This window comes from Azolla caroliniana, unplaced genomic scaffold (genome assembly GCF_043228905.1).
Source record: "Azolla caroliniana isolate FFs.n. ecotype wild unplaced genomic scaffold, voAzoCaro1.0.p SCAF_7, whole genome shotgun sequence".
NCBI lineage: Eukaryota > Viridiplantae > Streptophyta > Polypodiopsida > Salviniales > Salviniaceae > Azolla > Azolla caroliniana.
Genome location: NW_028230442.1, coordinates 4,695,525 through 4,716,720, shown reverse-complemented (window position 1 = coordinate 4,716,720; position 21,196 = coordinate 4,695,525). Strand labels below are relative to the sequence as shown.

General features: G+C 37.0%; 2 protein-coding genes and 1 long non-coding RNA gene across 5 annotated transcripts; 2 read left to right on the top strand and 1 right to left on the bottom strand.

Annotated features, from left to right (window-relative positions):
* Positions 1-540: 540 nt before the first annotated feature.
* On the top strand, positions 541-2,238 carry LOC147861642 (uncharacterized). Of its 2 annotated transcripts, XR_015529995.1 has the most exons (4): positions 541-743; positions 1,105-1,442; positions 1,631-1,821; positions 1,917-2,238. XR_015529995.1 is itself a non-coding variant. In XM_087321961.1 (3 exons), exons 1-3 carry the CDS (start codon positions 572-574, stop codon positions 1,634-1,636), a joined length of 516 nt encoding a protein of 171 aa, XP_087178087.1. In that variant the 5' UTR covers positions 541-571; the 3' UTR covers positions 1,637-2,238. The 2 variants fall into 2 exon arrangements, 1 of the variants encoding a protein (XP_087178087.1); XM_087321961.1 differs by having other exon boundaries at positions 1,631-2,238.
* A 1,729-nt stretch (positions 2,239-3,967) lies between these two features.
* Positions 3,968-18,350, bottom strand: DEG7 (DegP protease 7). 2 transcript variants are annotated; one of them, XM_087323022.1, is made up of 24 exons: positions 18,042-18,350; positions 15,518-15,588; positions 14,558-14,692; positions 14,418-14,476; positions 13,540-13,576; positions 13,311-13,436; positions 12,765-12,854; positions 12,456-12,521; positions 12,315-12,371; positions 12,173-12,238; positions 9,485-9,592; positions 9,326-9,406; positions 8,692-8,741; positions 8,319-8,484; positions 7,211-7,720; positions 6,950-7,132; positions 6,773-6,878; positions 6,523-6,693; positions 6,362-6,441; positions 6,039-6,266; positions 5,630-5,845; positions 5,390-5,547; positions 5,197-5,308; positions 3,968-4,423 (listed from the first exon to the last, which is right to left on the bottom strand). In XM_087323022.1, the coding sequence occupies exons 1-24, from the start codon at positions 18,319-18,321 to the stop codon at positions 4,250-4,252; spliced, it is 3,330 nt and encodes a 1,109-aa protein (XP_087179148.1). In that variant the 5' UTR covers positions 18,322-18,350; the 3' UTR covers positions 3,968-4,249. The 2 variants fall into 2 exon arrangements, with proteins under 2 accessions (XP_087179148.1, XP_087179150.1); XM_087323024.1 differs by lacking the exon at positions 18,042-18,350 and adding an exon at positions 15,134-15,183 and having other exon boundaries at positions 15,518-15,591.
* Positions 8,128-8,380, top strand: LOC147861641 (uncharacterized). The gene is made up of 2 exons (XR_015530052.1): positions 8,128-8,246; positions 8,278-8,380. It is a non-coding gene; the product is annotated as an uncharacterized LOC147861641 (long non-coding RNA).
* Positions 18,351-21,196: the final 2,846 nt, after the last annotated feature.

Genomic DNA, 21,196 nt, shown 5'->3' with positions numbered 1-21,196 from the left:
ATCAATTTGTTGATGAGTGGTCATGATGCCATTTGGGTTGTCGTTGAAAGACTAACAAAATTGGTTGGATTTATTCCTACCAAAACCATGGTAACCGCTCGACAATTGACTTATCAATTTGTTGGTGAGTTATTTCATTGTCAGTGATCGAGATTCTAAGGTTACTTGTGACTTTTGGACTCAAGTCTTTAAGAAAGTAGGAATGATGTCGAGCATGGGTTCCGCAAATCATCGTGAGTCCGATGGACAAATTGAACGAGTGAATGGAATTATTGAGGATATGCTTCGAGGAGGAGCTTATGTAGCGAAAACCCCCTTCTAATTCCAAGTGGGAGCAATACCTTCCTATATTAGAATTTGCCTATGTATGTATGTATGTCATGTATTTAGAATTTGCCTATGTATGTATGCATGTATGTATGCATGTATGTCATGTATGTATGTATGTCATGTAGAGTAGGAGGAAAGACATGATGAGCTCTCTTTCAGTTACTTCTTCTTCTTCTTCTTCTTTCTTCTTCTGATTCTGCTTCTGCTTCTTCTCCTTCTTCTGATTCTGCTGGGCCTGGCTATGGTGGGCTTGAGGCTTGGGCTATGGCTGCGTTATTGGCTCGGCTCCCGCCTTGCCCCCTTCGTGCCCACCCCTCCCCACGTCGCCGCCCAAATGCTCCGCCTCGCCCGCCTCCGCCCTTCTGACTACCTCGTCGACCTTGGCTGTGGCGATGGACGCCTCCTCATCTCAGGTACTCCTCTCTCACCATTTCTTCCATCTCTTCCTTCTTCTGTACCTTCTTCTTCTGTTGCTCCCTCCCTCCCTCCCTCCCTCCTACCGAGTAGCAATTAGTTCCCACTCCTCCTCCTCCTCCTCTCTTCTTCATGTTTCGCAAGCAAAGGAAGCTCTCATGCTTGTAGATGCCTGTATGGAATCCGGATCGATCCTTTTCTGTTATCGATCCCAAGTTTTGCACGCTGTCAACAACTATGGCGTGGTGCTGGATCCTTTTCTCCTCTTCCTCTACTTTTTGATCATGTTCTCCTTCCCCGACATTTATCTCGCCGTCGTCAGTGTAATGAAACCCTAAAGTTGCTTTCTTTTAAAATTAGCTGCAAAGCTTTACGGTGCCAAAGGCTATGGCGTGGAGCTAGATCCATCCATCTTCGCAGAAGCAAAGCAAGCCATCTCCAAGGAGAACCTCGACCACATGATCACTGTGGAGCAGAAAGACGCATTTGATGTAGATTTAACCTCTGCCACCGTTCTTACTCTCTATCTGAGTGAAGGAGGAAACCTAAAGCTTCTTCCAAAGATGAAGAGAGAGCTCTCTGCTGAAGCTCGTGTTGTTTCTTTCTGTTGGTCTATCCCAGGTGTAAAACCTTGCAGAACAATTAAAGTGGATGGCATTCCAATCTTCTTGTATGATAGTTTCTACGACGCACCACAGGTTTGATGCTTTCTTTCATATATATTGCATATCTGTTTCCATTTCTGTTATTCGTCTGTTTTTAAGCCTTTTCTGATGTACGAATCTGCACCCCAAATGTTTATGACAAATGTACCTCAATTTCTTGGAATGGAAGTTTTCAATATTTCCACCTATACTCATTGCATTTCTCTGCCATTTCTTCGCAGGTCTGAGCTTGAATGTGCATATAAATCCATTATCTTTGCGCAGTTGTTACAATGAAAAGGTTCTTTGAGCTTTCTATACACACATAAGCAGCCTCTATCATTTCTTCGAACTCCAGATCTTCAGGCTGTAAAGAAAGCTAGGTCTTGTGACTGTATCAACAAAGTCTTGTTCAGTTTCGACGATTCAAAAGGTTGATATAGCCTCCTGTACAAACTCGTTTTGCTCAATTAATTGTATCTGAAAGACAAAACGTTCATATAGATTTTTTGTGTCATTCCTTCGCAGATCTGAGGTTGAAAGTGTATTAAATCCACCTCATACAATCCGAAAAATCCACATTTTCGTACATTCAGTTTGAGTACAGGAGGTTTGAGACTCTTGTCTTCCCCTCGGTTTTTTAGGAACATAAATCTAGCTTGTGTGACTAAATAAATTATCCATATTTTATTGCTAAGCTTCTAGGATTGAAGCTTGATTGAGCCTCTGTATACAGGATTTTTTTTTTGTTCTGTTTTAGAATGGAAGGCAGGCTGTTTCTGTTTGTCCATTTTTAGAATGTAAGGTTGATTGATCTACAGGGTGCACATACACAAATAATTTTCTTTCATTTCTTTGCAGATGTGAGTTTTAGTGTGTATACTGATTGAGTTATTGTGACGGAATATTGAAGATATTGTATTGGAACGTAGAAAGATATTGAAGATAAACATATTTTGTTTATCTTCAACTAGGTTGTTTGAGGAAGATATGATTGGTTATTGTCATACTATGATTTCTGGTTGTGGCATACCAAACGTTTCATTGGTGATTTTAGGTTCATGGTAATGCATGATAGTACTACGATAATGTATGGGGAAACTGTTGGAAACTTTGGTATGCTAAATATTCAGGCACATTTATGTGTTTTTATCTGGAGAATCGTTAGATCTGTTGACAATTTATCTAGGCATTGATGAAATAGGTTAATGCCAAGGTACTCTCTGCCTCTGTTGCTAAATTCAAATTTGTGATTTTACTTGGAACTCAATGAGATCGATCATTGCGCATCGAGTCTAGGTAGTCATTATGAGCTTAATGAATCTAACTTCTAAAAAGATTTATCATGTTATCCCTTAACTAATTGGGGCTCACAAATATTCATCACTAATTTCTATTACTTCAAACATGTTTGTGAGCCCCAATTAGTACTTTAAACATGCTTGCTTCTATAACCTTGTATGGCCCTTAGTAAGTAGAAGCTAAGGGCCATACAAGGTTAATTGAAGCCCTCTATATGAAAGCCATTTCTTGTTGATATAATTTCCTCATGCAACATAAGTTGAAGATAAGGCATATTTATGAAATTCAATTGATGAATTGAACTAAGAGAATTTAGACAACTCGTTGGTCCAATGTATGATGGATGTATTCTAGATAATGAAGGTAAGCATTGTGCATCAGGTGATGGCATCTTCCGCTTTTAAAGTGCATATTTGAAAGTGAATTATACATTTCAGTAATAACTAAGTGCTTGCAGAACTTGGACTCCATATAGCTAAGATGAGCAGAAAACCAAAAGATATTGAGAGTATATCAAATTTAAAGTGAGAGAAGAACATGGGGTATGTTTTCAAATAATTCAGTTTGTGGGGATTACTGGTTACTTGGTTATCTGGTATAACTGGTATACCATCCTTGTGTGAGAATTCAGAATTGCAGAACGTATTACATATTCACTCTTAGTTGTCCCAGTGTTTATAATTAAATAGTGAATTCTTATTTTCAGTGTCTCCTGTCATCTCTTGCATGAAGATTTTGCCATTTATTGTAACGCTTCAGTTTCTCATCCATTGTCAAGTGCACCATATGCCTTCTTTTTGTATTTCTTGCAATAATGATGTTCTAGCTCTATCCCATTGGCAATGACAACTGGAAGTTGCTTATTGATTGTCACAATAGTTAATATCTATTGATATGTTTTATCCATGCATAATCTTATGTATTGGTGAATCACGTCTCATTAGTTGTAACTTTAAAAATGTCATGATGGGTTTGGCAATGAAGATAAAAACAGCAGGCAACTGGATTTTTTGGTCCCTTTCTAAGGATGTGGTAGTAAAAGTGCTCCCCATCTGACACTAACATTTAAGAGAATAATTGATGTAGGGTAACTCGCAAAAACTCAGTTTCTTAGGAGATGATGGAAAACATCAATTGAAAACATCACGTCTTTCACCAAAACTAATGATGGGAACTGATACACACTTGTCATTATGGTTAATATATATTCAACAGGGCTACAATGTAGGGTGAAGAGTAAAATATGAAACGCGACCAATAATGAATAAACATTCAAATAAGATATAAAAATGTGAATATTATTATGAGAGTGAGTATGTAAAATACATGACAACTTCTTGAGAAGCATATACTTTGTCAATCATTTCACATAATCAAGGCCCCAAGGGTCCTCCATTCATAATTTTAGAGAAGAATTGGAATTCGAAAAAACAATTATAGCATGAAAAGTTTTTCTTATTATGTTATTCATATAATATGAAATATGTATTTCATAAAAGAATGGTTATTCAAGGGCAGTAACCCAATCTCTGAAGAATAATACACTGAGATACAGCACATCACAATGACTTATCATATGACTTTATCACTGTGCGCTGCCAAATTGCAGTGAGTGGATCAAAGTGTAGTTCCCATGTAGGCCAATAATGCAAGTCTTGCTTCATTGTAAGAACTCGCGGTTTCCCATTCAAGTAGACTGTCTTAACGCGTACAAATGTACCATGCTCAAGCTCCTGTTAGATTACACATGACGATAGAATACCAGTAAGCAAAGGAATTAAACAAAGTATAAATTTGAAAGCAACAACTTCAGCTATGCATAGATAATAAACAATTGCGACCTTGGCAGTATCAAATTCCTGAGAAAGAAACGTTATAATTAAGATTTACAAAAGAGAGATGATCTCATTATACACTACAATAAAAGAAATATATTCATGACCTCGAACATAATTGCAATGCGTAAGCCTGTTCATGTCGCATAGTGATTTCTAATTGTGTTTCAATCCAGTAAATAATAAATTTTACATTTTCATTCCAAAATACTTACTTTTTTGTTCGATATGTAAAATTATATTTCCTTTTCATTCGTATTTGAATATCCATGTAACGATAAAATTCTTCTATTTTGCACATGCCTTTTCAACCCAAGCTATCATCTTTCTATGATAATTGATAAACTATATTGTGTGTCATTATCCACCTAATGATATTGAGCTCTCAACTCACGAGCCTGCCACAGAACTGTGTGCATGCATGGCAAGTTTCTAAATGGAGCACACATGTCATCCAACTTTAATCAATTAATATTCAAATCCCCAACCTTTCTGTCAACCATATCCTGAAGTGTCCCCATCCTGCCCTGTCATCCTTGCAATTAATGATGGTAACAGCCAAAGACTCAATATCATACCTTGTAGATGTAGGGTCAATCGGCTAAGTGGACCATCCAGTTTGATGCAAAGGAAAATTGTTTCATTTTTGTGGACAGAATAAATGAGCATACCTTTGTCACTTCCAGGAAAGCTTCCAAATCAGGTACAGGCGTCCCATTAATTTCAACAATCCACTGTAGCGCATAGAGACCATATCTGTGAGCAGGACTTCCATGGGACCACCTAAAAATGAACAAATAATATGAAAATGTGCATGTGTGACGCAAATAATCTAATCCTGAGTTATTATGATAAACCATATACCTTGCAATATAAACCCCGTGCCCTTCTTCAGGCAGGAAGCCCATAGCACGAACAGCTCGATGAGAATCTTGAAGGATACCTCCACACCAGCTAATCATACGTGATGTGCCAAATCCATCTCTTACATCAGTTCCAACAAGAACTTCTAATTCTACACCCTACATTTATGGAACAAGTCATAGCAATTTTAGGTCCTAGTAAGATGTATGAGAATCTCCCAATCTTAATGCCTGAAGTTACCTGACGAAAAACTGTCATTTTTAGCTTTCCCTCCATGTCACTAGTGTCTAGGATATTATTACATGCATTCTCAATATCTTTGAAGCAGGTAATAGGCTCCCCATTAATAGCTAACAGCATGTCCCCTTGTTCCAAATCTTTTTCTGCCCTAGAACCAGCTAAGCACCCTTTTACTCGCAAAACTTGTCTTCGAACAGGATCCTTCTTAGCCAAATCCTGTGATTAACAATCAGAAAAAATTACACAAATTGGACTAAATACAGAATACGAAAGCACAAAATGCCCTAATTAGATTTCCATTAATAAGAAACATGTAATGAAAAGCTCTCTTTACCATAGGGCACTCTATTCTTAGATGAAGACCAAAGAATTAAATAAAGATAAGACACAGATAATTGAAAGAACATACAAGAACCCATTTGTTGCTCAGACCAAAGCTTCGCGCCTTTGAGAGAAGGGTCGGAAATAACTCGGCTTCAAGAATCCGAACAGTGGGCATGTTCCTCTTAATGCCATTTATAAGCAAAGGAGGACCTGTGTTACCCTTTACAATCTTATCAACAACCTCACATATTGCATAAACAGGGATGCCACGAATAAATTGGTGGTCTTCAGCTGGGGAATTGCCGTACTTCACCTGATATAAATTTGAGTGAAGTAACCGCAATGAGAATACTGCATAGAGATAGAACTACCACAATTAACAGCTTCTAACTCGGTCTGAGAGTCTACCTGAGTTGAAAAACTACCCCAAAGAGCTTTCACTCTACCAAACTCATCAGCGAGTACTCCCGAGAAAGCATGTCCAAAGTCTGCAAAGTATATGATAGAAAAATGATTGTATGTAACATACAAATTTGCACATTATATTAGATCATGTGCTGCAAAAGAACCTGTGTCTATTTCTATAACTTCCATATTCATGGCACGGTATCGTGGACAATCAGAATAGCCAACGTTTAAGGCTGCTCCTGGGTTTGTCACCATGGATTTTCTTGATGTCACTTGCAGACTTCGGCTTAATCCAACCAAGTGAACACTATCACCTCTTTGAAGAGGAGGATCTGTTATGATAAAAAGTAAAAGTTGCTGCATCATGCATTAGAGATCAAATATGTCAAGTTTTTACAGTAAATCTGTTACCAGGAAGAAGAACAGCTGCAGACAAAGCAGCTGCACCAGCTGTTTCCAAAGCACCAGGATTATATGCTACAAGAGCATAATTATGCACAGGATGAAGGAATACCACCTGGTTATTCAACACAGTAGATCATGACCTGTGAAAGAAACTAACTGTCCAGCGTATTTTGGTAAACATACCTCAGCAGGAATCTCCACAGGGTAAGCAGCAAAAGAAAGCATCACATCTGATACTGAAATAGGTACAGTGTTCCTGTCCACTGCCACTAGTCCTATGTTTGGTGAATGATGAACAATGACCCCTGTCCCATAGAAATTCTGTGCATGAACACCATCTAACATTGCAGAGGGAGGTATATGAACCTGCAAAACCACCAAGAAACCAGAAAATAAGACCTACTGCTGAAGAATACGACTGAGGCAACAAACCTATCAATGTACCTCAAACATCACAAGTGCTGTTTCCATGACATTCTCGACAGAAGTATTCATCCTTATGCCAACACCTTCTTCATGATCTATAGCAAGATTATCATCAGTAATGGGCTCGATGTTCTCCACCTTACAATCAGATGTCACAAAAGTATCATCGGAGCTTTTTTCTAGAACACGTCTGCGCTTGGAATCACTTCGTCCTAGAGTATCAGCAGCTATTTGATCACATTCAATAGGTGGAACTCCAACAATACGAGATTCATCATGACTTGACACAGATTCAATTTCCTCATCTCTTCCATTTGTCACTGGAGAATCTACACAAGCTTCTTCCCTATTTAAGTTGATCGGATGAGCAGACACATCATGTTCTTTAGAATGGACAGCTGTAATTGATGAATACAAGATGCTGCTCAGAGCTGCATTTTCTATCTGCCAAATACCAGCAGCATCTTCACGTCTGTACCATTGGGGTGGAGCATACCATTCATGCCTGTCAATGGTCACTAATTTGGACTGCCAGAAACACAGAAAATGTTATAAACCGATGGCAGTACAAGTCAATAACCCTTGAATTATTATAGATAAGAGCTTCTGCTTTGTCATTGCAAATATACGAAAAAGGTTTCCAAACATTTAGTTATGATGAACATGAAATAGGTACATCAACCAACCAATGATACACTATTTAGATCAGAACTGACCACCCAAAACATGTTTTTGACTCAATCAGAACTAAAACACAGAAGCATATGTTTGGGGATGAATAGAGTAGTTAAACTAGTCGGTGCATGCAAGGGGTTCTTCTCTCTATTTATCTTTTCATGGGAGATATGCAATTCAGCCTTGTATCCAAATCAAGGCTTCAACACCTTTTATTATTATTATCTTGATTAGTTAGCATATACTTTAGTAGCAGAACACATAAAATATAAGCCAGATTGAAGAAAAAACTATTTCTTTGTTACTGAATAGAAAATTAAAAACTATTCGTTGGTATTAAATGTTTAAAATGTCAGTACTTTCTAGGAAATGGAAATTAGTAACTTTGAAACTCTATGCAATAGGAGAAGATTATAAAAAATGTTACATGCATGCAAGTCTTAGATTACACCTTATTTCTGTGTCGATCAGTGTATGTGATGAATTCTAGAGGCACACGAATTCCTCGAGAAAGTTTTGAAAGAACTGAAAGAAAATGATTGACATCTGAAATATCCTCTCCAGCAAATTTTTTGATGATTGAATGTCTTGGAACCCCTGCTCTTGAAAGCATATATCTATCCACAACAATTGGGGAAAGGAAAGGAAAAAAGGTATTAAGAACAGCCAGTAGAAGCTTACACATATCAAATATTCTGAGGAAGTAATCAACTTTCCAATTGGTAGCTTTGACAATGGAAAGCACAAATTCATAGCTGAAAGTATTTATCTCACATTGTAAGGGAAAGAACAAAAACATGATCCGAATTGCCTTTTACACTTACCCTGGTTCAGCAACATATACCAAGCCACATCTAAACCGAAAATTACGGGCCTGAAAACATACATAAACAAAATTTCATAATGGTTAGCAAATATTTATATACAAACAAAATTACATACAGCCAGCGATCGTTTTATCAAATGTGCAATTGCAACTTCAATAAAGCATGTTTATTTGCTATCTCTCTAATTGGATAGTGACTTGTCAATTGGAAGATGAAAGCTAGTTTTATGCAAAAGATTCTTTTAATTGAGTCATTTACTCCTGCAAGATACTCAGTTCAGAAAAAAGGAAGGATCTCTATGAATCTTGTAATCAGTCAGTTGAGACAGGAATCTTAAGACATGATTCTATTTTAGAGTATAGATTCTTCTGTTCAAATCGTGTACTCCTGCAAGTTACTAAGTTTTTGTCCATAACCTAAATAACTGAGCATTCCTTATAGCAGTCAACTACAAGCTGACAACTTAGTGCCTTTGCAGGTAGTTTGTCACTTTCTGCAACCAAATTTCAGTAATTCAGTTTAAAGGTGCTTTATGGAGAATCCAAAATTGAAACTAAAAACAGCAATATAGATGTGCGTCTTAGCTCACATAGAAAATGATCAAAGTGTTATAAACTGGTTAGGATAACACCTGTTGATATGATAAAGGATGAATTACACCTCCGCTTACTCCCAAAAAGTAATCTGGTGTGATAGAATGCAAATCTTGAATCTATTTCAGTAGCAAACGATTTAGAGGTGAACCAACCATGCCTAGCTTTACCTTCAAACAAAAATACATAAAGCATACCTCTAATGTGGTTTCCACTGTCTGACCACCTCTTTCTACTTCCATGACAATTTCTTGCCCAACGTTATCATCTAGCAAGGTTTCCAAACGCAGGAATTGCGTTATAATCTACAAGGAAAGATACTACAGAATCAGCATTGAAGCACTATATAACACTATACACATTTTGATTGCATAAACAGTAAACAATGTATTCAGAGAAACATTATGTCCAACCTTTGCCCCATGGTATTTAACAATAGGTTGGCAACAGTAAATGATATAATCCAGGTTCAATAATTCCCACATAACACTACACATTTTGATTATCTAAACGGTAAACAATGTATTCAGAGAAACATTATGTCCAACCTTTGCCTCATGGTATTTAGCAATAGGTTGGCAACAGTAAATGATATATAATCCAGGTTGAATTGTCAACCCCATTCTTTGAACCATAGAAAAACTTTGGATACGGTTTTATAAATGACGGAATCTCTTGAAATTTCAGGAATGCATAAACTGTGTATTTGAGTTAAATTTCAAGCAAGTGCTCTCTCATGGCAGAAGTTTACAGAATTTCCAATAAATTATTACTCTATTCCTACATTATCAATTTCACGCTTCACAAATTTCTGCTGTAGAACAAACCGACTTGACAATGAGCTGATGCAACAACCAAAATAAACACAATTTTGAGATTGGTTGTATGCTGGAGGTAATCATGGATTTCTTATACTTTTTGAACCTACATTTGATCTCTTGATATCAGTCACCGGACAGTGAGAAACACTGCATGCAAGCTTAGAGGCGGGAACAAAGAACAGCCAGATTGAACCATGATCCCACTTGTCACATGTGTGAGGATCTTGTGGCATATCCACCGGTTAATTGCTTATGACTCTTTTCACATGCTCATGAAGAGTGGTGTGCTGCTAGTCTATTGGTGTTGCATGCTGGCTTGCACACTGGATATATCTCTCATAGCAGTTCTCTGGTTGCAGCACAAATTGGGCCTGCAGTTATTATATTAGGAAGTTTCTTCAGACCTGGTCTTCATGCTCGCCACTACCACATAATCTAGAGGCACCTCGAATATGTTGCCTTCTGAGAAGACAGACCGTTATCATGGACACATTATTTTCTTTATAGTTGCTGGTATTACCTCATAGCATCTTATTTTCTCTAAAACCAGTCGCATTCTGTGGTGAGACTAGGTTGTGAACCATTTACACCTTGAGTCAGTGGGAAGCTTCGACCTGATTATCATTGATCAAACACAGCAGAGGAATGAAGACAGGCTTTCCTGGGCAGGAATCTTGCATTATCTTTGACTTATCCTTTGTAGACATTGCTTGGCAGTACCACTCCCCTACAGTGGTTTATTCAGCATTGACTGATGATTTAACATACTCTAGTTATTGTATTTGTACGTACCATTTGTGAACACTTTGCAATTACAATTGCATTGGATACTCCAGTGACAGTAACTGACTCATTTGCCAGGTGTGCCAAGTAACATATATATATTGTTTCTCGGATCCCCTTCTGACTCACTACCAGAAGATGTGGATCAGGGATCATGAAAGGATGTAATAATGAAGCTCAATCACCTCATCACTACATTGATTAACAATCGGCAACGGTTCGGTTTGAGAGGTTCAAAACAGAACCGCTTAAAAATTTTGAAACCTGAACCGAACCGAACCACAAAACCATTAAAAAAAATTCAAACCGTTAAAATCACGGTTTCGTGGTTCGGTTTCAGTTTCAACTTAGGTCAAAATTCAAATTTTAAAATTTAAAATGTTTCATTATTTTATTTTTTCAAAATTGTAAAGATTTTTCTAAAATGTGAGAATAAGGCCTAAAATGAAAAGATTGTTAAAAAACTATTTTTTAAAAATTTAAAAATAAAAAACCGTCCGTTTAAACCGCGGTTTCTAACGGTTGAAACCGAACCGAACCGTTTAAACAGTTAAGCCATTAAGCTGTGGTTTCACAGTTCGGTTTGGTTCAAACCTGTATGAGTAGGTTAGGTCTACAGCAATAGGACCACAAGAGGCCATCATAAGATATCTAAATAAATAGAAATTAATATTTTAGAAAGCTATAAAATGTCAAAATATTTAATCCATAAGGGTCCATCCTAGAGTTAATTTGTTAATCAAAGATGTAAATACGTGTTACAATCTTCTTTCCCATTTCATTGTGTGGTTTGAATAAACTGATGAAAATGAAATTGTAATACTACATCCGATTGTGTCCACAAAATCATTTCTCCGAGTCCACACTATCAGTACCCTAGTGAGATCTAATTTAATGCTGAATGAAGACAAACTGTCCACTTAGGATAAACTTGGAATAAACCAAAACCACAACATTGAGAAAGTAAATGGATTGGAAACAACTATTCTCTGACATGTGGGGCTCACAATAAAGAAGCTTCCCTTTAGGCTTTAATATAGAACATCTTTAGTTATACACCTCATCATCCCATCGGTCCACTGATGCATACTGGTTCAAGTGCTTGGACTATTGCTTATGCATCAAGGTCAGTTTTTAAGGGTAGAATGATATATGCCTACGACGCCCTTAGACAACATTCTATTTTTACATTACTGAAGAATCATAATATGGTTTCCAAAAAGCCTTCAAGAAGACTCGAATAAAGCAATACAAACATACGGTCAAAAACTGACACCTTACCTCACCATTAACACGCACAAGAACATCCCCTGGTTCTAGAAATTTATGAGCAGGGCCTCCAGGTACCTGTGAAGGTCAATCCCTTATCTCAATCTGGAAAATACAATGAATGAGGTAAAGTCTTTAATGAATCCTAACATACCACAGAATCCACAACGAGCATTCCTGTTTCTCCCACAGGTGAGGCTTGTCTGACCAACTATAGAAATGCGAGATAAGTAACATTGTCATGATAATAAAATGCAGCAGATTTGATTTTCTGTTAAAAGAAAAACCAACCTACCTGCTCAATCTCATTCTTTAAACCAAGCCGCCGAGTTTCATCAAATCCTTTATGCAATAATGTCATCTTTTTAAACATGGATGGGTTAGCATTTTCAAAAACTAAAATTAAACACATGACGAGAAAAAAATATAACACATTTCTTACAGTAAATTACTGGACATATGCCAAAGTTCAGAAATTACAAAATAACAACACCAGAATTGAAAGCATGAGATATAGTGCATTCATTATCATATTAATGGGCGGCATCATGCATTCCTTTCAACAGACAATCCATGCAAATTACATAATAGAATGACGAGCTACCTGAAGTGTGCCTCGGGAGATATTCAGAGCATTCCATTTCTTTGTAACATCGTTATAACTGCTTTGCAGACAGGTTAATGCCCTGACAATCTATGTACCAAATTAATATAAATAAAAAATCAACGAGAGCTGTTGCTAGCATTGAATCACTTTCTAGCATAAAAATTATCGCTTAGAGAAGCAAAGATTGTAATGAAGACATTTGAAGGTCTGGTTGTGAAACATATGCTTTCAATGAGCTTTCTCAGTCTGGTATTGAATCTGCATATAAAGGTCTGGTTGTGAAACACATGTTTTCAATGAGCTTTTTCAGTCTCAGTTCAACCAAAAAAGAGTTGAATCTAACTGAAAAAACACACTAAAAATATATGGTCAAAGATGACAAAATAAAATTATTTTCATCCTTGACAGAGTTGTAGGAATGTGTTCTATTAAATCTAAGAGCCTGCATGCCAAACTAGATAGTATAGAGTGCAAAAAATAATTATTATGCCTAATGTCATTCTTATTTTATCAGTGCTATAATAGTATGAACAAAACACTCACACGTTCTAATGGAAGAAAAAAAGCAGATGCACTAGAAGATTTGCTTCCAGCATTTAAACCCACAGCTCGGCCTTGGCAATCAATAACAGGTGATCCGCTTGACCCGCCTTTTGTCCCTGAAGCAGCCTAAATTGAGAATCGTATCAAATTTTTGAAAATACACAATTAGGAAAAGGCTCAAAACTTGTATATAGAACATTTTGGCTCAGAACTTGAGCATTTCAAGTACCTGCATGTAGAACGTATTGAAATCATTGTATCCATCCCTGAAGTCACATAAAACATCCATTTAAAACTTGTGTGAGTTCATGTAAAATGCAACCACCAAGCCCAATACTACCCTAAATAATGTGTCAGATTTCTGTTACAGTAACACATATCTTAATCATGGAATTGACATAACAAAATTGTAAGCAGAGAAATAAATAATAGTAATATCTCTCCTCCCAAACCAAAAACTTCTGAGCTAAAACCCAAAACCCAATGAGCCCACCAATATAGGCTTGTAAGCATCATGTACTAGATAAAGATGGTCCTAGCAGAGACCATGAGAGTTTGTTCCAGTACACTTCAGGACATGGCCCGCTATGATATTAGTGTTGAAGGTAGATCCCTCCATAGGATGAATAGGGTATCCCAGGTAACTTGGTCTTTATAAACCAAGGTCCTATCCAGACAATCGCTGTCAAGGCACATGTGGTCAGAGACCGAGTACTGGCAAATTGATTTCCTCTCTTCCAGAGATTGACTCCTAATGCATAGTTACACATAAGATCTTAGAAATGATCATCAAATTAGTTTATAGATTCAAAAGCATCAAATATTATCAACTCCATAAATAGCGTAGCATGAAGATGTTATTACAATGGCTCAGAGATGATGGAGTTGCTATCACTAGTCTAGAGGAAAACACAATAATGAATAGATTATTGAACATGAAGGCTTCTTACTCTTACTATCAATCATTCAAGCAAAAATCTCACATAATCACAAGATTTCAGTCAATTGGAGAAAACCAGTAATATAGGGGAGAAGAAATTTAGATATCAAGAAAACATTGAAACAAGAGAACATGTAGACAGTCAAAGTACTGTTACAGATGCTTACTTCTTATAATGAGGAGCATCACGATCTAACCGTGCTAAAGTACCAGCCAAAATGGAGATCTACAACCATGATGTCTGATGTTAAGATCATAGTCTAAAACCACTTGAAATCTTCATCGGTTTATTTTCAATAATACTAACCTTTTCTCCACTATCATTGCCCACCACCCTGATCTCTAAACCAACTATGGCAGCTTCTGGTGCAAGGGGAATCTCCTCATATTGCATAAATTGCACAGCATTAGGATCAAAACGGAAGAAACCAAAATCATGTACCTGAAAATATTATAGAACCCCCATTATCATGTCTGCAATATATTTAAAAGATTCTAAAAGTCGTACGCAATATTCAAGCGAGGAGAAGCTATTATTTTAAAATATTCACATGAAGATGTGGTGGTCCCCAAATGTATCTTAGTTAGGCTATCCACTTGAAATAGCCCTATTTGAATAAAAAATTATATACTATATGAAATGAGCAAGAAGGTTCTCTTTATCAGCACAGAGTTCTCTTACAAAAAACACAGGAAAGGGAATTTCAAACATCCTTGCAATTAAAAAGCATTGTCACATGAAGAAATAAAATACTAACAAGCTACAACTTTACAAACTAATTAGCAGATATGCACTAAGTAGCTAGTTACCTCAGAGACCTGTTAAAATGAGTTCTAACATCAAGAGAAGAAAATATTTCTGACACTCTCATCATAGCCTTACATGGTAGCATGATTGTGTGCTTTCTTATAAAAGGTGTTTCAGGTACAATCCTATGTTCCAAATTTGGAGCAATATCAGTCATTTAGGTCTAATCTTTGACAAAATATATTAGCTAGGCTAAATCATGTTGATAGTGTCCATTGATAAACTGTTTCCACTGCTTGTAAGTTCCTTTCATAGATAGCACTGAACATACTTACGGCTTCATTCTTCATGTATGATATTGATTACAGATATAAATGAGGTTTTCTATTTTCTGAAGAGAGATAATGAGGTTTTCTCCATGCTTCTCAAGGAAATGCCTCGCAGACATCTATTTTATATAAGGAACTTGTGCAAACAAACAGAAATCCCAGTTCAATAAACAGTTGGAGGTGGTCTCACAGGATCACGATATAGTGGATAGATTGGAACTTCTTCCCGGTTCAGAAACATAGCTTCAGCAACAACAGGTCCTGCAGATTACCAAGATTATGCAATTAAGCCACCGTCAACTAGTAATATAGTGTTGAAAACGCATAAATTCTAAAACAGCTTTCAAGACCTTTATTGAAATTATTCATATAAACACGAAACATTCATTCCCTACATTGTAATAATGCTTGACAGGAATCATTCAAATTGCAGAAACATCTATCACGTTCTTCAGTACATACAACTGTTCAACGTATAATTTTATGCAAAAGGGTTTATCAGTAAACACATGTAAACTTTGAGAGCTATGATGCTATTTTTACCTCCTGAATGTCTACATTATCAACTTTAACCTGCATAGATCCCCATCCAAATACATAAATAAGCTATTGAAATGTAAAGTTCATAATCTGAAGTGCCAGATTATCAGTTTTTAACCTGCATACATTCTTGTCTAAATACAGGTATCGATGGCTATTAAAGAAGTGATAAATCAAGTTTACATCATGGCTTAAGATGAAATGGATGAACAAAACATCAATAAGAAAAAAGAAAATGGTCTCCTAGTCAAATCAAAAGTAATAAATTCACTTTTTCACAGACATCCATCAAAGGATTCCCTATTAGGAGAGTTGTGCAGCACTCAAATAGGGCGTCCTTCATGTGATGTAGTACTCAGCTCAAACTTTTCTTGAATTTATGGTGAGGGGATCTAAGTTTATCGTGCTGATTAACATTACAATTTACAGAACATCAAGTGTCAAGAGTATGAGATATTGGCTTTATTTTAAAATTTATACATTAAAGACCTTGGAAATGTGAAGTACAATGAAATTCAGGCTTAAAATATGGCTTTGTCAGAGTATGAATGGTTGTCAAGTTAGCATAGGTGGAAAGGTAAGATACAATTGTGAAGCAAGTTTTAGGTATAGACATCAGAATTATTACATTCCCACATAAAACTTGCATTGAATTGACTGCATTCAGATGAAAGATTGGGCCTTCATAAAGTTTGGGCAGCCCAGTGTGTATCCATATGTTGTGTATCACATTCTATAGGAAAAACAAGAATTTTCAATTTGTTGGTCATCACATTTCCCGGTTGTGAGTTGTGACAGAGATAGGAAGCTCTGTTTTTGGAATATAGGTAAATTTTAAGCTATCAGAGGTTCGAGACATTGCAGAAGCAGAGACATGCTCATTGTTAATGTCCATGGTCTTTTTTCCTAACTTTCTTGTGCAAACATTCCTCAAATTGAGTCTAATCAGGATCAAATATTGACAACATTATGCAGATTATCTCAATATTTATGAGTTGCAAACTGATTTTTATAATCTGAATATATAATTGTGAGATAATTAAAGGGAAAATACAACTAAGAAAAATACACAGCTTTTCTCAGCCTTAAGAGCCAAGTGGACATTTTTGCTTCACAGAAGTTCTTTGGGGAGAAAAGTGGAGACAGCTTGGCACTTGAATGTTATTTTTGCTGTCATGATCCAAACAATTCGAGATTGTCCCCAATAGCTTGTCATGAAAGGGTTATTTTGATTGAGATGGCTAAACATGGTAAAACTTTGATTAACATGAACCCCCTGAGAAATGAGGGTTTGTAGGTTTTTCACTTTTCAGTAAGCCTTTCAAAATTAACTTGGCATCGCAACATTTCTGAGGAATTCGATAAAAATGCGAGCATCTTGCAGCTAGTGTAAACAGTACCTTGATCTGATACATGAAGCTCTAGCACAATTTGTTGTCATTCAGGAAGCCTTGGTTTAAAAGGTATTAAAATCAAAATGCGATCATTTCCTGCTACTCCTAATCAAAATTAAGCACTAATGTGTCGTTTTGAATCCAAAAGCAGGAGTTTATACACAATTTTGGGAGTCGTAAGAAAACAATGCAAAAATAGATTTCCAACTTAAAGCACAAACATGTGAATTTAGAAACAATTGTAAGAAGGTCATGCAAAACAATGCGAGATGTGATATTTCCCTAAGCCACAAATGTTGGCGCTTAAGCAAACCCATATGAGAATCTGATGTTTCCTTGAGCAGAAATTTGAGAATTTGAAAGAGAACACATGTGAGGATATGGTATTTTCTTGTGAGCAGTTTAAGGAAACAAATGTGAGAACTTTTAACCAACAGTCTACAAACGTGGGAGTTATAGACCAACAAAATTTAAGGAGCATGACAATTTATTTGTAGACTTCTCTGATCAAACAGAAACACAAGAAGAGCTGAATGTGAAATTTTGGAAAAGAGACGCTGTACCTGATGTTTCTCATATTTACAATCGTACGAAGATTTATGAACAGAAAACATATGTTAGAATGTGATTGTTCCTGGAATTGAAAATGTGGGAATTTCAAGGAAAAACAAAATCCTGAGGAATGTGAGGATTTCTAAGAATCTCAGGTCGAGCAAAAATGGGAGATAAATTGAGAGAGAGGGAGAGAAGAAGAAGAAGAAGAAGAAGAAATCTCCTTACCTGGTTTTACAACATGACGATTGGTGAGGATGATGCCAAGACGTTTATCCACGATAAATCCAGTGGCATGGATAGATCCAGCAGGCTCAGTGTCAAAGGATCTAGTGACTGTCGATTTGATGACCACGACAGAAGATACGACACGGCCAAGAGCTATCCTCCAGTTCTCCGCAGTAGCAGACCCTGCGCGCAATCCGGACACGTCTTCTTCTTCTTCGAGAATCTCCACCCCCATGGTTTTCTTCTCTGAAGGGGCAGGGGCAGGGTTTAAAGGATCCATCGGAGCTGCCGCATTACGTCAAGATCAGACAAGAAGATGAGGAAGGAAATGGGGGAGAAAAGGGAAGAAGAAATCAGACAAATTGTGTGTGTGTGTGTGTGTGTGTGTGTGTGTGTGTGGTGTGTCTGTCTCTGTGTCTGAGAGAAGAGAAGTTACCTGCAACAGAAGAAACGCTCTGCCTATGGGGAGGAAGGGGGGGGGGAGAGGAAACGGCTTCTTCGACAGAAGAAACGCTGGCTCTCTCCTTTGCTCTGTGAAGAAACGTTCTGTTTGATCTCTGTGTCTCTGTCTGTCTCTCTGTCTGCGCATTAGAAGAAACGCGATCGGAAACGGAGCGAAACGGAATCGCGCGGCTCAGAAACGGCGAAACGCTGATTCCCCCCTTCTCTTTTCTGGAATCAATAGTATGAACCATACGCGCCTTTTCTCATTCGCGAATGTTTTTTCAAACATTTCGTGTATGGTAAACACCCTCGACGTATGGTAAATACCATACTTTTGTATTCATTATTTATTGTAAGGTAAATTATTTATTTTAAGGTAAAAAAGTGTTTTTTTTTTAAACATACGAATGTTTTGATAACATACGCATTCTTTTTCATTCGTATGAAATAAATGAATGTTTGCCAATGCATTCGAGTATATTACGTACTAGACTCTGGATTTCTTAACCTTTTTTTTCAAAGAAAATACGAGAGAAGATCCAAAACACACACACACACACAAGATAAAACCCGGGTCACGTGCGTGCACGTGTTCTTGCGTATGATTGATGGATGACAGGTCGGCCGCCTTTTTTGTTTTTTCTCATTGTCTCAATTGGCCACTTGCTCCCCGTTACGGGGCCCCTCCTGGTTCCAGTATTCGCCTTGTCCTGTCTCTCACTCACCTTCTGACACCCGATCCTGGGGAAGCTAAAGAAAACAAAAACCCCTTCTTTCTACGATCTTCCCCAACCTGATTTCGGCCTCGGGCTTGGATCATCATTCCCGGATCGTTTCAATTAGTTTGCATGACAAATGTTTCCGATATAGGTATATGTAAATTGTCTATTCATGTTCGAGAAATTTGTCTGGGCTGGCAAAGTGATGGCTTACTATGACGACATTATGTGGTGATACATCATATATATAAAATATTTCGGGCATCCCTAAAAGTGTTTGTTGTTGTTGGTTCAAAGGATTGTATTTAAATCTGAGGTGGTAGTGCGTAAAAGCCTGTTTTTTTGCACATTGCACGGTAAGGCGATCATATTATAAATCTTCATGATTTTAGCTTAAGATCTTGCATTTTAATTGTTTGCTCCACATTAGATTAGGATTTACATTTTTTCCCACAACATGCGCAAAAACAATACATTGACCTTCCATACCTCACCAAACTTCTTCATTGGCCATAAAAAATGCACAATTGTGTTGAGCATTCTTGACATAACACAAATAGCTCCACAAAATTTCAATTTCACATCTAAATTGACCTTTTTATTATTATTTTCGTCAACACTTTCTGGCATGATTATTTTGTTCACATTTCTTTGAGCAAAATAAATGAATCATTAATCTTCTTTTTTTCTTTTTATTATTATTATTATTATCGTAATTATCACTACAAGCATTGCATTATGGGTTCGATACCCAACTTCCTCACCTCTCTATTATATACTTCTTATATATCTCTTAATTCACTAGATACCATTGTGGAATGTAGGGGTTGAACCTATGACCACCTGCTCTCCATTGGGCAACCTTACCAACCGAGCTACATCCATATGGGCTCTCTCTCTCGGTTTGGTGTTTTACATCTTAGCATCAAAGTCATACGATTGAGAAAACCAAATTTCAATCCTCCCAATGGGCTGAGCCCCGTCCTATAGATCTTAAGAAGATCTCTCTCTCTCTCTCATGTGCCATGAGTGGGAGGTCAGAGGTTCGAATCCTACTTGGACAATAGGAGATCAAGTGGATAAATGTGGTAGAGATTATGATTACCCTTTATTGACGTTAATATATCTTGCTTTCTCACTCATATCCCATATTGATATGCTATAACTCTAGTCTCTATTCTTGACATTTTGTTTTCTTATTATTCACCCCTCCCTTCTTTAATGTTCTCATCACCTCTTTCTTTCTTTCTTTCTTTCTTTCTTTTTCCAAAAAAAAGGGCTGCTTTCCCATCTCATCCTCTCTTTCTTTCTCACACTATCTTGTCCCTCTATGATCCACCCTTTCTCTCTCTAATGCATACTCCACTTTCTCTCAATAGATTGTAATTTGTTCTCTCTTTATTGCATATTCTCCCTCCTCCCCTCTCGTTTGTCTTGTCCGTCTTTTTCCTCTCTAGTATGATCGTCGTGCACTCTAGATTCCTAGAATGGAGATGCGAGGATTGCAATTCATACATAGCAATGCACTTGTGAGCTGAACCAAAATGTTGTTTGTTGTGGGGAAGGCCATAATAATCGCTACTTGTGAAGTTCCAAGTGTAATTTTCGTTACAATTTCAAAATTGTAAAGCAAATCCATGACTCTTTCCAAACAAAGTTAGAATCTTTGTAGCTTGCTAGTAGTTCAACAATAAAATCCATCAAAAAAAATTCCCAAAGTGAATTGGGAATTTTTAAAGTATGCTACAAAGTAATATTTTAAGATGTATCCCTTTATTCACTTGACCAACAATATTATGTACATAGTTGTTAACATCCTTGTATAAAAATCACCAATAAAATAACGACAAATGCTTAATGTACTTCCCAAGATGTTTAGCTCTCGAACTATGTGAAGTACTCGTCATGTGCACACTCCCATTTGCATGAGACTAGAAAGAGAACATGTCGAACATTTAGATATTAGGACAAGAGCCTTGTGTCCACACGATG

Excerpts from the sequence above, each read along its gene's own strand:
- LOC147861642 (XM_087321961.1), top strand. The coding sequence starts at position 572 with ATGGTGGGCTTGAGGCTTGGGCTATGGCTGCGTTATTGGCTCGGCTCC. Across the intron at positions 744-1,104 it reads TGGACGCCTCCTCATCTCAG|CTGCAAAGCTTTACGGTGCC; the intron begins GTACTCCTCTCT and ends TTTTAAAATTAG.
- DEG7 (XM_087323022.1), bottom strand. The coding sequence starts at position 18,321 with ATGGATCCTTTAAACCCTGCCCCTGCCCCTTCAGAGAAGAAAACCATG. Across the intron at positions 6,694-6,772 it reads TGCAGCTGTTCTTCTTCCTG|ATCCTCCTCTTCAAAGAGGT; the intron begins GTAACAGATTTA and ends TTATCATAACAG. Across the intron at positions 6,267-6,361 it reads GGGGTAGTTTTTCAACTCAG|GTGAAGTACGGCAATTCCCC; the intron begins GTAGACTCTCAG and ends AATTTATATCAG.